The following is a 19,893-nucleotide window of genomic DNA, read 5'->3' on the forward strand; positions in this document are numbered from 1 at the left end:
AGATCGTCGGCGTACATGGGCAGCATAAAACAGTTAAATAAAACATTTTGTGAGGATCTTGTGCAATAATAAGGAAACAAAAGTAAAAATCGTTTATTTAAAATACACAATTTTCACAGATTGTTAATAGCAGCTGTAGCTTTCCGTAGTTTTAGTAGAGCGGAAACATCGTGCACGCGCGCTATTTTATTCGGATGTGTTTAGTTTTTACTGTGTACGTTTAACTTCCGGTGTTGAATCGGTGAAACTCAACCTTATCCTTCACATGGTCCAGCTCACCCGTGCAATATAATGAATATTGGTCACTCGATCTGTGTTGTATTTGTCCAATTGTTTTGTTTGTTGTGTATACTTAGAACTATGCGAGGAAGTCTCTAAAACGATACATGTAGCATAAAAAGAAATAATGAGCTCTTTAAATCTCGCAGTTATTTTTTTTAAAGGTTGAATTAGAAAATCTTGAAATATGTAAGAACAACGTCAATAAGTTGACAAAAGATTCTTAATAATGATAATGTGTAAGTAACAAAAATAACATATGCATATTATGTATCTTTCTATAGGTTTTTACAAAGAACTTCAATTTATTATTAAATCTATCAACGAATTTATTGTGTAAAAATGAGTCATACATATTTCGATATAACTGCATACAATGTATTTAAATAATATATTATATAGGGATCACTTTTTCGACACAGAAGCTCATTGCGTAATAAGCAGAAATGAAAGTCAGGAGTGATATCATAACCAAGTAAACCTGCGCGTTCACGCAAAATCATGCTTGTCGGGAGAAAAAACAAGCGTTTGCCTGACTTGAAGATATGTAGCAAACAGTTGTCTTATTATAATACCTGTAGATATTCATATAGTACTATACAGTGATTAATGGAACGTACATATAAGTGTGGTATTAACCAATCGATCTTAAGAGAGAATAATAAAATAACATTGTCAAGCCAGCAGTTTGACGACGAGACTCTATCATGCCGGATATTTTTCTATCATGTTGATACTTTCCTTCATCACTAATTCAAAGTAGAAGACCTCATTTTCTGTTAATAGAAAAATCACTTTCTATGGTGATATCACTCTAGCTGCGAAAATGTTTAGATTAAATTGTTTTAGCTTTTTATAGGAATACATACACAGTAGAGTAGCAGTCTTTTAAAATATAAGAAACATAAAAATTTTTTTCTTGCTTATATAAATATATGGCGGTATTATAAAAGTGACTAAGGTCTGTAATACAGTGAAAAGTTACACTGATAGTATTTAGTATTAGACTTAACAAATGTTCGATGTTCATTCTGAATCGCTTAGAACTTTATCAAGATTTTTTTCACGCATCATTTTATAAGAATATTTAAATGAAACATTTCTATTCTTTTTATCAAAAATTGAGCCGCGTCACAACAAAACCAACATAATGGGTTTGCGACCAGCATGGACCCAGACCAGCCTGCGCATTCGCGCAGTCTGATCAGGATCCATGCTGTTCGCTACTGTTTCCTTGTAAAAGGGTTGGTAAGCGAACAACATTGATCCTGGTCTGGATCCATGCTGGTCGCAAACCCATTATGTTGGTTTTGTCGTGACGCGCCTCAATTGGAATTCCAATGTAAATTGCACCCATTGTAGACCTATCAACTTTAAATGCTAGACAATTTCTGTGACATTGGTTGGTTAGCGAATAATTGGCCTAGAAAATTTAAATTTTATCTTATTCTTCTTATTTTCCGTTACATTATTATATTCATATTATAGGAAAGGTTTTTGTAAAGCACAGATCTGTTTAGCTCTTGGCGTTAAAAATAGCATTTTAGAGATTTTCAAAGGGTGTGCATTTAGTGCTAAACTACATGTATATTGTTTTACCTGAACTTATGATTCATTTGACGACAATGTCATAAATGATATTCATTTTCTGCTAGGCTTCACTTCTCTGGTATGGACGACTTTATTTTCGAGCAGCATTGTCAGTTCAACAGAAAATAATTGGGTAAGTGTATAGAAAATGTCTTTGTATGAAAATTATATTTAGAAATTTTGTAATGGCACTCAGTAAAATAAGTGGAAAACAAACAAATCAAAATAAAAAAGAAAAGAGTGGGTCCAAATCCAAAGCAATAAAGGGTTATTCTGAGATTGAAATAGCATTCATGTTTTGAATGATCGAAACACTGTGAAGAGCAACGTATTGACAATTTAACAAAACTATCAAAAGATATTACATGGAAAGCAGTCAACAAGTATTATATTATTACTATGTGATATACAATAATGTGGATATATCATATATTATATCAGTAAATAATTTTCACACACTAATAATTATGAAATTGACTTGTTCCTGGAACATACGATACATCCCAGCTTGTACTCATATTAGACCTAAAAATAATATATCATTATGTAACGGCGTACTTTTTTTCAGACGGCATTGACTCAACATTAATGACAAAGACCGGTGACCGGTCAAAGGGTTCGATGTATGCTAATATATTTTTACTTAGTATGTGGTGTGAAACCTTACAAACATATTTCGAAAAACGTGGCAGAAAAATTTATTAAGTTAGTAAGTTTGCAGACAGTGTGGTGGTTATTATATGATTGCATATGGTAAAGATACTTTTTCGGAGAGTGTTGTTGAGCTGTCAAGATTGATTTTCTTGAGGAAAAAAGTAAAATTTTGAACATTTAGCGCAGACGGTGTAAAGGTTAATTATTACCTTTATGGTGTACGAGTATTCGGATAGACAATATTTTCGACACAGTATTTGAACATAGTTTGGACACTTTTCCCGATATTGTTTTGATATTGATATTGATATTAAATAACCACGAATGATGGATCCTGAAGGAGCAAAAGACTATGTTTCTAATATTCTTCCATCAACTCAGCCAGTACAGTCCGTGCTATTTGCTCAAAGTGAACGAAAGAGAAACTTTTCAGAGACTGATATTGATTGTTTAGATTCAGGTGTGCGTAGCAATATGGTATCTACAAAGAAGGCTAAATCAGATGATGATCACGTGTCAGACAGAGTCATGGCTAATGCACGGAGAGTTTTATATGGGAATACACCTGAAAAATTCATAGTTAATGAAGGGAAACGTGCAGTTCAAAGCAGTGATCAGCCAAGCTTAGTGTGTATCATGATGAAACTGGATGATATTTCGAATGACATCAAAAAGGTAAACCATGATCTGTCCGATAGAATCGATAAGCTAGAAATAGAACTTGAAAAAAGACTGACCGAAAAACTGTCTGATAAGATTTGTCAGCAAGTTGATAAGAGAATAAATGCAGAAATAAAACGAGTGAATAAAGCTGTTGATGAAAAACTTGATACTGTTCGTGCTGATGTGAATAATGATATGGATGAAATACAGGTTAAGCTCATATCAATCAGTGATACTGTTAGAGCTTTCAAAGCTACTGAAGATATTTCCAATAACATTATACTGAGAAAGTTACCAGAGACTAATAATGAACATGTTGTGAATAAGGTCCAGACTTTGATACATGACATATTGAAATTATCTAATATTGAAGTTGTGACTGCAAGGCGTGTGAAGAATGATAGTTCCAAATATCCTGGTGTAGTTGTTGCAACTCTTCAAAACAGTGAAGCACGAGACCAAGTGCTGAAAGCTAAGTCAGCACTCCGTAATACTCCCTTCAAAGACATATATATAGATGTAGATCGTACCAGAGAGGAGAGGCTTGCTACACAGAACCTTCGTACTGTGGTTGATGCAATGAATAAGGGCGCGCAAATGTCAATACGGGGAAACAGAGTTGTTCTTGCAGCTAGTAATAATCATTATAATGTGAATGTAAATACCGATAGAGCAAGTGTTTGTAATCGAAGCAGTGAAGCTAGAGTTAATAATCGAAGCAGTGAAGCTAGTGTTAATAACCGAATTAATGAAGCTAGTGTTAATAATCGAAGCAGTGAATCTGATACCTCAAATTCCGATGGTGGTCTATACAGCTCAATATTAAACTCACAATGCTCAAATAGAAATCCGTCATATAACAGTAGTGGAAACAATAGGTCCAACCAAGGTCATTGGGGTCAAGGTCGTGGAAATCACGGGCAAGGTGGACGAGCTCGAGGACGTGGCTTCCAGAACAATAATAACAACAGAGGTAGAAGACAACAACAATAGGTCAACATCGGGTTTTGGAACATTAATGGGTGGAGTTCTAATGAAAACTGTGATAACTTTTATTTAAGGAAACATTGTGTACATCATTTAAATTTTGATATTATTGGTTTAGCAGAGACACATCTTAAAAATGAAAATGTTTTAGATATTGAACATTATACATGGTTAGGTAATAACAGAAAACATTTACATGTTAATGCCAGATCTGGATCTGGTGGAGTAGGTTTTTTAGTTAAAAATGATTTTTTAAGAAATTTTATGGTACATGTTGTTGATAACACTTTTGATGGTATATTGTGGTTATCTTTTGAAAGTAAATGGACAAAATTTAAGTTTTTGACATGTGTGGCTTATTTGCCGCCTAATAATTCATCTAGGCAGGTAGAAGCTGAAAATTTTTATGATCAGTTGTTAGCATCTTTTTACACATACCAAAATGATGGGCCAATTATTATAGGCGGGGATTTCAACAGTAGAATTGGAGATAATGATGATTTTATTTCTGGGGTAGATTGTTTACCAAAAAGAAATATTGTTGATTTTACAACAAATAATCACGGTGAAAAATTAATACAATTTTTAATTGATAGTAACACATGTGTGTTAAATGGTCGAAATTTTATACGCAATGATTTCACTTCTATATCAACTAAAGGGTGTTCAGTGGTAGACTATTTCATTGTTCAGCAAGAGTATTTAAGTATGTTTGACAAAGTTAATGTCACACGAGTTACAGATTTAATATCAGGCATTCATACATTAAATGGTTTAACACCAGCTTCGATACCTGATCATTCTGTTTTGTCATGTACATTTAATTTACCAGTGAATAGCACTAATCATGATAACACAAATGTACATGTTTATGAGCAGGATGTAATGTATGATAAGTTTAATTTGAAAGAAATACCTGTTAACTTTTTGAGCTCGGATATTGTTGTAAATGAGCTCCATGACACTGTATTTAAACTTGAGCAAAGTATGAGATGTCAGTCTGATGTTGATAATGCATATAATGATCTATGTAAGATTTTGAAAGATGAAATGTATAAGAATATCCAATATAAAACTGTGCATTTGTCGAATACTTATAATAAAAAGCGCCGTATTGCTAAACCATGGTGGAACGATAACTTATCTTACCTCTGGAATTCCCTATGCTTGTCAGAAAAAAAACTGGCTTAAATGTCCGAATGTTTCGCAGTCAGAAAAAGCAATTTTAAAAAATGTATTTATTACAGCCCGTAAAACTTTTGACAGAGCAGTCCAACGGGCAAAACGTTCCTATTGGGTCTCATTTCAAGAAGATTTGGCTTCGGACTGTGATATAAATCAACAGGAATTCTGGAAATCCATTGGTAAAATAGGTGTTGCACAGTCAAGAAATAAAGGGATACCAATGGAGGTAGAAATGTCTGATGGTAGCATATCTAGCAATATATTACATGTTATGAACAGATGGAAAAATGATTTTAGTAATCTTTTAAATAAGAATAAACAAGTCTACGCACAGTTCATCTGCTTTTACTGGTCAAGAAAATGATTTAGATGCTGATAATGAGATTTTAAATTGTGGCATCACTGTTGAAGAAGTAGAAACAGCCATTTTTAAAGCTAAGCAAGGTAAAGCCAGTGGGTTTGACAATATTCCATTAGATATTTTCAGAAATAAGGGTTGTGTTTCATTTTTACATATTTTATTTAATGTGTGTTTTACAACAGGAACTATACCTACTAATTGGGGAAAAGTTGTTATTGCCCCTATACCCAAGTCAAGTACTGCTGATCCTCGTGATCCACTATCTTACAGGGGTATAGCTCTATCTTGCTCTATGTATAAGATTTATTGTTCTATATTAAATAATAGGCTCTCTAGTTGGGCGGAAAATAATAACATCTTAGCTGATGAACAAAATGGTTTTAGAAAAAATAGAAATACCATAGATCATGTCTCAACACTAAGTAATATTATTGATTCAAGGAAAAAGCTTAAACAGTCTACCTTTTGTGCCTTTATCGATTTTAGAAAAGCATATGATTTTATTAATCGTAGTCTGTTATGGAAAAAAACTTTTTGATACTGGCATTGAGGGTAGCATGTTTAATGCCTTGAGATCCCTATACAAAATGGTGTCATCCTGTGTTAGAATAAATGGTCATTATACAGATTGGTTTGAAAATACATGTGGTTTACGTCAAGGTTGTTCGTTGTCACCTTTATTGTTTAATTTGTTTTTAAATGACCTGGTCACTAAGATTAAAGCTTTAGGAAAAGGTGTGTCTATAGATAATGAAATTGTCAGTATTTTACTGTATGCCGATGATATTGTACTTATAGCTGAAAATGAAAATGATTTACAAGATCTCTTAGATGTTTTGTCAAATTGGTGTTATGTAAACTCTATGATAGTTAATCCACAGAAGAGCAATATTGTACACTTTAGACCACCATCTGTTGTAAAAACCACTCATGCTTTCACTTGCGGTACCCATAGTCTACAAGTTGCCACTCAGTATACCTATCTAGGCATTCTTTTAGATGAACATTTAGATTTTTGTAAAACAGCAAAATCTGTTGCACAAAGTGCTGGAAGAGCACTTGGTCTCCTTATTGCAAAGTCCAAAAGTCTTGGTGGCATGCCATACAATGTTTTCACCAAATTGTACGACAGCATGGTATGGCCTGTTATTTCTTATGGTGCTTCCATATGGGGTACTAAGTCTTATTCATGTATAAACGCAGTGCAAAATCGAGCCATGCGTTTTTATTTAGGTTTGGGAAAGTACACCCCAACTGCAGCTCTATATGGCGAACTTGCTTGGCAACCACCGCATGTGAAACAGTGGGTATCGGTAGCTAGGCTGTGGCATAGATGTCATATAATGAATAGAGATAGACTGAATTATAAAGTGTATGCATATTGTTGTACTAGATCTAGCACTGGATGTAAAAACTGGCAGTTCAACTTTGTAGAACATTTCAACTTGATTAATTTATCGCATCTATTAGATACCTGTAAAAGTTTAAACTTCTAGTACATTTTGTGACATGTTTGGGCAAAATAGTATGAATTTATTAATAAATGGAAACTACATTAATCTAGTCCAACGGCTCTACAAGAAACAAATTAGTGAAATTACACACATATCAATTGTTTAAACATCAGTATAAAACTGAAAAATATGTATATTTACCAATGCCTACACAACATTGATAGCATTAGCAAAATTTATATGTGTAGTTGCACCCCTCCGTCTGGAAACAGGAAGATATGAGAATTTAGATGTTAATAACAGGATTTGTCCAATTTGTAAACAAAATGTTGAAACAGAAATACATGTGTTAACACAATGTCCTGCGTACCAACTTCTTAGAAATGTCTTATTTGATAAAGCCAAAGATATCAATGCTGATTTTATTAATATGAATGATGAACAAAAAAGTATGTTTGTACTCTCAAATCCCGAAATTGCCAAAATAACTGCCAAAACCTGCTATAATATACTTCTCTCACGTTTTGATACTTTGTATCATTAATAAGGTTACGCTTACTGAAATATATATTATCTAAATGTAGAATTCTTTTAAAAATGTACATAAAATGTTGTAGCATTTTATTAACTTTTAAAAGGAAATTTCTTATATGTTTGTAGCTAAACGTAGATAACCATTTAGTCATTGCTAATCAGTTCATCTCTGGTCTGATCAGGGTTGATATAGGTCTTTATAGGTGTATTTTATTTATTTATTTTTTATTTTTATTTTTTTTTTTTAAACAGTTATATTAATCTTCATGATTATAGGGCAGATCTTAAAGTATGGATTAGCAATGGTAATCTAAATTTTATTCTATTTATTTTTATTTGTTTTATTTTTTTTTAAACAAGTAAAAGTAAAGAAATGTTACTGTCTCACACATCATTTATTACAACATGATATTTTATCTATGTTTATATGTCAGGATGGAATACAAAATGTATATCATTAAGAGTTTTGAAGATATAAATAAGAAAAGAATATACTCAGTAACAATCAAAAATGTTTAATCATTTGTATTTTTGATTTTATCTAGTATTTTTAAAGTTGTATAACGATAGTCTCCTATAAATCTGCGATAGATTGGCCATGCTTTTTATATATGTATTATGTAAATGTTTTGTACTATGTAAATATGCATGGATGAGACGTAAATAAACAAATAAAACTAGTATCATTTTCCAGAATTACAGTAACATCAGTGATCTGTTTACTATCATTATGACTAGGTACAAGTTTGATTTATTGATACATGGTTGGTGCTTTATTTACAATGTCAAACATGCTGATTGGTATCTCTCTGCATTGTTGTCTGTGACTACAAGGTATGTCTACACAGGGAGATACCCGTGGATAGATAAAACAAGTACGTAGAACTGATACATACATAAGTATGCTGATTTATCTGCAGTAACGCCGAATTCCTTTATAGGTATAAAATAAGAATTTCTCAATTTATGTTATGAGAGTTATATCTTATGAAAAGCAAACTATACTTTTAAGAGAGTTGAGTATCTCGCATTTATGTTGTGCAACACCTGTGACGAAACTGATCATACGCGTTAGTTAACATGTTTTACAAATGTGTAAAAAAATACTATACTTTCCGGTAATAAATGGCCATTTAAATCACAATATTTTACAAAACTGCTTAAATCAAGTTTGGCATTAACCAAGCCAATAACTGTAAAAAAAAAGATTCGAGATGCCACTGTAAGTTTTGTTTTGGTTTCTCCTCTCTTCGTGCGCCACCGTGGTCGAGTGGTTAGAGTCGATGACTTCTAATCCAGTTACCTCTCTGGCGTGGGTTCGATCCCCGGGAGATGCTTTGGTAGTTTAGCGCGGAGGAAGGTAGTCAAGTACTGGTGTAACTCTCCAGGAACGATGGTTAAGAAACTACCCGCCTATATGACTGAAATACTGTTGGAAAAAGGCGTAAAGTGACACAAACAAACAAACAAATCTTCGTGTGAATTTCACAGACCCTTAAATAAATTCACTTACTTATATATTTGAGCACTGGTTAAAATATTTATAAAACAAATCACCATATGGAAAATAAGGTGCATCATCGGGGCAAATAATTAGTCCTAGAAAACCAATGGCCTATACCGACAATTTATTAAACACCCAAACTCTTAAAAAACATGCTGCTATAGCAGGTATTATCATGTTTATAAGCATAAGAACATTCAAATAAATGTAAAATGTATAACTGCTTCAAATATACTTCACTAGTTCAAGCAGTCTCATCAAATATAAGGAAAAGTAACTCTTAGCTTACAAGCTCAACATGTTTAACCTGAATTACTTACCTTGTTTTTATTTTCCTTTCTAATGTGCAATATCTCTGCAACATCATCACCACTCCTGTTATTATCACCATAATTACTATAACTACTACAATCATCATCATCATCATCACCACCACCATTTTCATAACCAGTATAAGATAATAAATTCATCAAGACCATCATCATTAAGGTCATCATTATCTTCAACACAATTATCTCAACCACCTTCATGATCATCATCATAATCATCATCATCATCATCATCACCATCATCATCATCATCACCACCACCACCATCACCACCACCATTATCATCATCATCATCAACCATCATTATCAAAAAACAGTTAACATCATCATTCAAAAAATAATAATCATTATATAAAATTATCATCATTAGGTATAAAATTAACCAGAATCATTATCAAACAGATACATATAACATATAAAAGAAATTGCAATGTGTAAACAGTAAAGGCAGGTGTATTTGTTTTCTAAAATTTATTATAATTTCAGGACTGGTGTAGCTGGGTGGTTTAAACAGTTATTTTGATATTTAAATTCATCACGGGTCTTGATCTATAATCTGTTTTTGATATTTCGGGATGCAAATACAGAAATAAGTATGGAACACAGAATAAAATAAATCAGTTTTTTTGTAGATAAAATATAATAATATTTTGTTTTAAATTTTAAATTGTGTTTTAAGGAAATAAAAAAAGAACAATTCCATTCCAATAGAATCATTTATGACCTATATGTAGTGATTGTTGTAAATTGAACTCCAGTGTCTCTCAACGTGTTCTCGTACGAAATTGTTATACAGCACCCATCCACACCTCTCGCTTCACCCCTCCCGATGCTTTTAATTTTAGGTTTATGTATGTTGAAATGGAAGTTATACTATAACATCTTCAGGAAATAATATGATAAAATAATAATAAAATAATAAAATAATTAGTCTTTTCCATCGAATAACTTGAATATGTTTTAATTATCACAGCTCACAACAATCTGCTCAGACGGAACAACAATCTGAGCAGAGGGTACAACAATCTGAACAGAGGGTACAACAATGTGAGCAGCTTGTACAGCAATTAGAACAGCCGGTACTGTCATTTGAACGGTTTCTTTCATAATTGGAACAGCCTATGGAGCAAACGTCCTTGCAGCACAGATCAAACATTTGGTTATGCTACATGTACAACACTCCTCGTCACTATGACTACAACCACACATCATATGTGACCGCAAACATGATTTAACGCAACACTCACAATGATTTTGACATGTTTTATCGCAACAGCAGAAACACGTTATATTTTCTGTGTTGTATTGTTTAAATCTTTTTTAAATTTTACTTTCTCTTTTATGTCGAGGCTGATCTGTAACAACTGGTGATTGATTCAATGGCACATTTTCAGGATAACTGTTAATGTCTTCGGCGTCTGTCAACAAGTCACTTGTCGGCTGCTGGACGACAATGTCGTCTGCCTCAGTACAAAGGTCTGTGAGATTCCTTTGATCATTGATGATGTCACAATATTTAACACAATTTTCCGACATAGACGTTTCTTGTGAGACACCTTGTTCAGAAGTTTTATTTTCTTTCTCAGTTGACATTTCTCTTATACATTTACGTACGCGTTTTTGTATGTAAACTGTTTGAATCTGAAATATATCATAAAAATGAGGTCATTTGATGAATTAAAGGACTTATCTTACAACTATTTATTTCCAAACACAGGCTGATTTGATTTGCTCACCACACACTAAACTAGCTATCGTTTAACTGGCTTCCTCTCATTATATATTCAGATACATTGTATTACATTTTTGAAAAAAAAACTTATTCTTTTAAATCATATCTTTTTTTTAAACTTATTTAATTTCTAGGTAAAGCAAACAACAACATGAAGGTAAAGTGTAAATATGTTAGATAAGTAGCACTGGTGTTCATCCTGTTAACAATTTGCTATTTTATATGTTGATCAAATTTTATCATAACTGATAGATAAGTGAATATATCAGTTTGACACAAAACAAATCAATATACATGTTTATCACTTAAAGTTTATTTTAACAAACATAATATGCTGTAACAGTAACTCGATTTTAAATCCATTATTACCCATCCGAGCAACTTTATATCCGTATTATCAAACATTTACCTAATGAATCACGCGATCAACCTAAGTTGATATCAGATCAGATAATTAATCATCATGATTACAACATTTACACGATGATGATTTAGTCAACATGTCAATTTCACAACGATAATCCAAACAACAGAGAGCACAACTGAAATAAAATGTCCAGCCACAACAAAAGTCAAAGCAGCACTCGGCACAAGTATGGCAGGTAGAGGTAATACTATTTGTCGTATTTGATGTTACTGTGCCTTGTTGTTTCGTATCCCCAGGTTGGTTTAAAATAACATTCTCTTCTTTGTTGTTAATAATTTCAATATCGTTCCCACTTGCTTCCATGATTTTAATACATGTATATCATATGTTTTTGCCTTTTTTTCACGGAACATTTGTCACCTTTAGATTTTAAGCTTTGATATAATGTGTCACAAAAGTATAGTCCATCAAAAATACTAACAAGACATTACCAAAAACACAAACAATGAACGATTGAACGTTGTCCATACAATAAACCGTAAACTGTTTTAGTATTTTATAATTATAAACTAATATAAATGATCCATGGAGGAAAAGTATAATGTTTCATAGCGTAATTTATTTGACGAGTATCCTGTTTAAATGGATATTACTAAACAAATAAGAATTTATCTTCCGCGTGTTTTGAAAGTGTTTTAGGGCTTAAGAAAGATTTACGTAGCAAGCGGTATGGTATGTAACTTGGGTATAAAACAGTTTTAGAGAACTAAGTCAATAAAAAGATACTTCCTTCTTGTTTGATTTTGACAATTTTCTACATCGATAACTTCCGTGTGCATTAGCTTATTGTATTCAGCGTAACCGTTTTTCTTTTACTGTGACGAGTACAGGTGACGTAAAACATGAAAGAACAAATTAAAATATGCGTTTTTATACCAAAACTAGAACTGCACCAGATATTAATTTGAAACTCGAAATACATTTATTTCCTCTTGCTGATGTAATTTTTATAATTTGACGAAGTTAACGTTAGTCATTACTATAGGTGATAAAATGTAGTCTACATGGGTGTTGTCAGCTGGTAAGAAGGAGATTTGTTTTTTTTTACTGTTATATTTAATATTTTAAATTTATAGATTCTTCATATGATAGGCTCGTAAAAGTATACTTCCAATGCTTGTCGCCAGTCGCCACGTGTATTCGATTAGAAATGAAATTCAACCTCTGCAATTGACAGTAACTTCTGTACAATAACAGCAAAAATAATGAAATCTTGCTTAAGCAACACACAACATATATGTGAAGTTCAGCCTATGTTGTATTGTATATAAATGTATGGGTTCAAAAACAACAGATTCTTTAAAAGTTAAATAGTTTTATGATCTTAATATGTAAATGTTATAAACATGCTAAATCTGCAAATACAGGTAGTAGCAGTTATTTTACGTAAACTAGTCTATCTGTAAAAATCACTTAAAATAAGTGAATATCAAAAATTCGAAACTGAACACGTTAGCTTCACAAATATTATTGCGTTAATAAATATATAAAAGAAACACAGAAAACAAATAAATGATCATAGTCAATATATAGATAAGAAAAAAGTCTTTTACAATGTTTAACTTTTTCGTTTTACATTTAACTTTGTTTAAAAGGACAGGTAATCAGTGATTTCCTATTTATCAACTATATTACACATTTGTCTCCCTTTCCCTTTAAGTATTAATATTTTGCTTTTTGTTGTTATTTTGTACTCGCGATAAATATATTGATACGAATTCCATATTTGTTTAGGAGCCATTTATATAAGCTCAATCGCCTCATGCATAATTACAAAAACAAGATCTAAAACCTATTTTTTTGTTACATTTGGCACATGTGCATCAACACTCCTTAATCGTCAGTGTCATATTTCAATACATTCGAACTGCTGTCGTCACCGTTGATTGTTTTGAATGTTTTGAATCTCAGGACATGTAAATCATAGTCACGTGTGAATTAAAAACCACCAAAGTCGCAACCACTACATCCATCGAAACCGTTACATCCATCGCAACCATCACATCCATCGCAACCACTACATCCATCGCAACCGTTACATCCATCGCAACAATTACACCCATCGCAACAGCACGAATCGCAATCGTTTTCACACAATCCGAAACATCCTTTACTACACAACTTATATATCTAGACATATACAACACGGATTATGACAGTGGCATACAGTGTCGTTACAGTTATGTCCGCAAGGGCAGCTACTCTTGCAGTTATCGCAACATCCATGGCACTACACTGTATACAATCGAAACATCCCGCTAAACACCCAATATAACTTTCAAAGCATGACTTCTCTACAAAGTTCGAGTAACATCCACCATCATCACATTTACAGCAACAGCAATAGCGTTGATCGCAATGGCATTCACATACACAACAACAACAGCAGCAACAACAATCGTCATTATGGGGTCCATAGCAATCACCACATACCGAGTTAGTATTATTTTTATCACCAGAACGTCTTCGGGGTTGCTGTGTTATGACGTCATTATCTGTCAAGGTCTCTCCTGATACAGGTTGCTCGCTAACTGCATGTTCTACACTTATTCCTTCTGCGAACGCTGCGGGTTGTGTTGTTATTGGAGCAACTGACGTCATTTCCAAGGTGTTCTTTACTTGTATCTTTTTCTGTCATTATGAAAGACCGCGCGGTCACCAACTGCTCGACATTCATTTTTTGTATATTTTTGAATGTTGAGCTGAGATGTGAAGCAGGCTAGACATTCAGCTCAAAATCTAGCTCGACATTCGTTTTTTGTCTCATTTTGAATGTCGAGCTTGGATGTGAAGATGGCTAGACATTCAGCACAATATTGAGCTCGACATTCATTTTTGTCCACGCAGCATTTTATACGAATATCTAAATGAAACATTTCTATTGTTTTTATCAATACATGTATTTGGAATACTAATGGTAAATGTACCCATTGTAGACATATCAACTTTAAATGCTAGAGAATTTCTGTGATGTGAATATTTCAATTTTATCTTATTCTTCTGATTTTCCATTACATTATTCTATTCATTTTCTAAGAAAAAGGTTTCTGTAAAGCAAAGATATGTTTAGCTCTAGGCGTTAAAATAGTATTAAGTGGTAGAGTTTTTCAAAGGGTGTGCATTAAGAGCTTATGTACTCTCCGTCTGCATTTAGTGCTAAACTACATGTATATTGTTTTACCAAAACTTATAATTCATTTGTCGACAATGTCAAAAATGATATTTACATGTCGCCAGGTATGGACGATTTTTTTTAGAGCAGCATTGTCAGTTCAACAGTAAATAATTCGGGTAAGTGTATAGAAAATGTTCTCTTTGTATGAAATTATGATTTGAAATTTTGTAATGGTACTCAATAAAATTTATGAAAAAAATTAAAATAAAAAAGTAAAAAGTAGGTCCAACTCCAAATCAATATCAGTCCTTTACATATTATCGGCAGGAAAGGGTTATTCTGAGATTGATATAGCATTCATGATTGGAATGATCAAAACGCTGTAAAGAGCAACGTGTTATGCACATATACAGTATTGATGATTCAACAAAACAATGCGAAGTATTACGTGGGAAGCAGACAACATGTATCATATTACTACAAGTTGGGTGTATATTATAATATATCATTTAATAATTATCACACTTATATTATGAAAAAGACCTTGTCAATAGTAACATAAAAGTAATAAATCATTATATAACGACGTATTTTTTCAGACGGCACAGTCATGCAGTTCTGATTGTCCAAAGACCGGTGACCGGTCAAAGGGTTCAAAGAGCTAAAGTGATGTATGCTAATATATTTTACTTAGTATCATTTTCCAGAATTACAGTAACATCAGTGATCTGTTTGCTATCATTATGACTAGGTACAAGTTTGATTTATTGATAGATGGTTGGTGGCTTATTTACAATGTCAAACATTCTGATTGGTATCTCTCTGCAATGTTGTCTGTGACTATATGGTATGTCTACACAGGGAGATAACCGTGGATAGATAAAATAAGTACGTAGAACTGATACATAAGTATGCTGATTTATCTGCAGTAACACCTTTATAGGTATAAAATAGTAATTTCTGAATTAATGTTTTGAGAGTTATATCTTATGAAAAGCAAACTATACTTTGAGTGAATATCTCGTATTCATATTGTGCAACACCTGTGACGAAACTGATCATACGCATTAGTTTACGTGTGTTACAAATGTGTAAATGTGTAAAAAAATACTATACTTTCCGGTAATAAATGGCCATTTAAATCACAATATTTTACAAAATTGCTTAAATCAAGTTTGGCATAAACCAAGCTTATAATTGTATACAAGAAAGATTCGAGATGCCACTGTAAGTTTTTTTTTGTGGTTTCTTCTCTCTTCGTGTGAACTTCACTGACCCTTAAATAAATTCATTGACTTAAATATTTGAGCACTGGTTAAAATATTTATAAAACAAATTACCATATAGAAAATAAGGTGCATCATCGGGGCAAATGATTAGTCCTAGAAAACCAATGGCCTATACCGGCAAATTAGACTGATAATTTATTAAACACCCAAACTTTTGAACTTGCTGCTAAAGCAGGTATTATCGTGTTTATAAGCATAAGAACATTCAAATAAATGTAAAATGTATAACGGCTTCAAATGCTTCACTAGTTCAAGCAGTCTCTTCAAATATAAGGAAAAGTAACTCTTAGCTTACAAGCTCAACATGTTTAACCTGAATTACTTACCTTGTTTTTATTTTCCTTTCTAATGTGCAATATCTCTGCAACATCATAATCACTCCTGTTATTATCACCATAATTACTTTATAACTAAAACAATCATCATCATCATCATCATCACCATTTTCATAACCATTATAAGATAAGAAATTCATCGAGACCATCATCATTAAGGTCATCATTATTTTCAACACAATTATCTCATCCACCTTCATGATCATCATCATAATCATCATCATCATCATCATCATCATCGTCGTCGTCGTCGTCGTCGTCATCGTCATCATCATCATCATCATCATCATCATAATTATCATCATCATCATCATCATCATCACCAGTATCATCATTATCATCATCATTATCATCATCAGCAGCATCATCGTCAACATCACCGTCATCATCATAATCGTTATCATCATCATCATCATCATCACAATCACCACCATTATCATTATCATCATCATCATCATCATCATCAGTCATTATCATTCATCGTCATCATAACAACATCCATCATCATCAACCAATATTATCATGTAAAGTCATCACCATCATCCAAACAATAATGATCATTATATTAAATTATCATCGTTTGGTATAAAATTAACCAGAATCATTATCAAACAGATACATATAACAGATAAAAGAAATTGCAATGTGTAAAAGATATTCGCAAGCAGGTGTATTTTATTATAATTTCAGGACTGGTGTAGCTGGGTGGTGTAAACAGTTATTTTGATATTTACATTCATCACGGGTCTTGATCTATAATCTGTTTTTGATATTTCGGGATGCAAATACAGAAATAAGTATGGAACATAGAATAAAATAACTCAGTTTTTTTGTAGATAAAATATAATAATATTTTGTTGTAAATTTTAAATTGTGTTTTAAGGAAATAAAAAAACAATGATTCCATTCCAATAGAATCATTTATGACCAATATGTAGTGATTGTTGTAAATTGAAACCCAGTGTCTCTCAACGTGTACTAGTACGAAGTTGTTATACAGCTCTTGCTTCACACCTCCCGATTCTTTTAGGTTTGTGTAATGTATGTTGAAATGGAAGTTATGGTATAACATCTTCAGAAAAAAAATTAGTATTTTCCATCGAATAACTTGAAAAGTTTTTAATCATCACAGTCACACAGTTCACAACAATCTGCACAGACGTCACAGCAATCTGAACAGAGGTTACAACAATCTGTACAGCTTGTACAGCAATTAGAACAGCCGGTACTGTCATTTGAACGGTTTCTATCGTTACTGGAACAGCCTGTACAGCAAACTTCATTGCAGCACAGATCAAAAATGGTTATCATACATGTACAACACTCCTCGTCACCATGGCTACAACTACACAGGATATGTGACCGGAAGCATGATTTAACGCAGCACTCACAATGATTTTGACATGTTTTATCGCAACAGCAGAAACACTTTATATTTTCTGTGTTGTATTGTTTAAATCGTTTTCTAATTTTTCTTTCTCTTTTATGTCGAGGCTGATCTGTAACAACTGGTGATTGATTTAGAGGCACATTTTCAGGATTCCTGTGAATGTCTTCGGCGTTTGTCAACAAGTCACTTATCGGCTGCATGACAACAATGTCGTCTGCTTCAGTACAAGGGCCCGCGAGATGTTTTTGGTCATTGATGATGTCACAATCATTAACACAATTTTCCGAGATAGACGTTTCTTGTGAGACACCTTGTTCAGAAGTTGTATTTTCTTTCTCAGTTGACATTTCTCTTATACATTTATGTACGCGTTTTAGTATGTAAACTGTTTGAATCTGAAATATATCATAAAAATGAGGTCATTTGATGAATGAAAGGATTTATCTTACAACTATTTATTTCCAAACACAAGCTGATTTGCTCAACACAGACTAAACTAGCTATTGTTTAACTGGCTTCCTCTCATTATATATTCAGATATAACATTTTTGAACAAAACTTATTCTTTTAAATTACATTTTTTAATCCCATTTAATTTCTAAGTAAAACAAACAAAAACATGTAGGTAAAGTGTAAATATGTTAATTAAGTAGCACAGGTGTTAATCCTGTTTACAATTCGCTATTTAATTATATGTTGATCAAATTTTATCATAACTGATAGATAAGTGAATATATCAGTTGTACATAAAACAAATCAATATACATGTTTATCACTTAAAGTTTATTTTAACTACATTAACTTGATTTTAAATCCATGATTACCCATCCGATCAACTTTATATCCGAATTATCAAACATTTACCTAATAAATCACGTTATCCTCATCATAAGTTAATATCAGATCAGATAAATCATCATGATTACAACATTTACACGATGATGATTTAGTCAACATGTCAATTTCACAGCGATAATCCAAACAACAGAGAGCACAACTGAAATAAAATGTCCAGCCACAACAAAAGTCAAAGCAGCACTCGGCACAAGTATGGCAGGTAGAGGTAATACTATTTGTCGTATTTGATGTTACTGTGCCTTGTGGTTTCGTATCCCCAGGTTGGTTTAAAATAACGTTCTCTTCTTCGTTATTAATAATTTCATTATCGTTTCCACTTGTTTCCATGATTTGAATACATGTATATCATATGTTTTTGCCTTTTTTTCACGGAACATTTGCCATCTTACGTCCTTTAGATCTTAAGCTTTGATATAATGTGTCACAAAAGTATAGTCCATCAAAAAATACTATAAAGACATTACACAAACAATGAACGGTTGATTGTTGTCCATTCAATAAACAGTTTCAGTAATTCATAATTATAAACTCATATAAATGATCCATGGAGGATATATGTAATGTTTCGTAGTGTAATTTATTGAACGAGTATCCTGTTTAAATGGATATCACTAACCAAATAACAATTTATCTTCCGCGTGTTTTGAAAGTGTTTAAGGGCTTAAGAAAGATTACGTACAAGCGGTATGGTATGTAACTGGGTATTAACCAGTTTAAGAGTAAGATACTAGTAGATACTTCCTTCTAGTTTGATTTTGATAATTTTCTGAATCGATTATGACTCATAACTACTGCCTTACAACGTGTTAACTAGCAAGATTTTCAGCGTTACCGTTCTTTTTTACTGTGACGGGTGCAGGTGCCGTAAAAATGAAAGAACAAATTAAAAATATGCGTTTTTATACCAAAACTAGAACTGCACCAGCTATTAATTTGAAACTCGAAATACATTTATTTCCTCTTGCTGATGTAATTTTTATAATTCGACGAAGTTAACGTTAGTCATTACTATAGGTGATAAAAGGTAGTCTACATGAGTATATTGTCAGCTGGTAAGATTTTTTTTTACTGTTATATTTAATATTTTAAATTTATAGATTCTTCATATATTAGGCTCGTAAAAGTATACTTCCAATGCTTGTCGCCAGTCGCCACGTGTATTCGATTAGAAATGAAATTCAACCTCTGCAATTGACAGTGACTTCTT

General features: G+C 32.5%; 1 protein-coding gene across 1 annotated transcript; it reads left to right on the top strand.

Annotated features, from left to right (window-relative positions):
• Positions 1–2,850: 2,850 nt before the first annotated feature.
• Positions 2,851–4,179, top strand: LOC132716834 (anti-sigma-I factor RsgI-like). The gene has a single exon (XM_060700179.1). It carries the CDS (start codon positions 2,851–2,853, stop codon positions 4,177–4,179), a length of 1,329 nt encoding a protein of 442 aa, XP_060556162.1.
• The last annotated feature ends 15,714 nt before the right edge of the window (positions 4,180–19,893 follow it).

Source organism: Ruditapes philippinarum, unplaced genomic scaffold (assembly GCF_026571515.1).
Source record: "Ruditapes philippinarum isolate M1 unplaced genomic scaffold, ASM2657151v2 ctg604_1_1_1_1, whole genome shotgun sequence".
NCBI lineage: Eukaryota > Metazoa > Mollusca > Bivalvia > Venerida > Veneridae > Ruditapes > Ruditapes philippinarum.

What these genes read in the sequence shown, in the direction of transcription:
- LOC132716834 (XM_060700179.1), top strand. Translation starts at nt 2,851, where the DNA reads ATGGATCCTGAAGGAGCAAAAGACTATGTTTCTAATATTCTTCCATCA.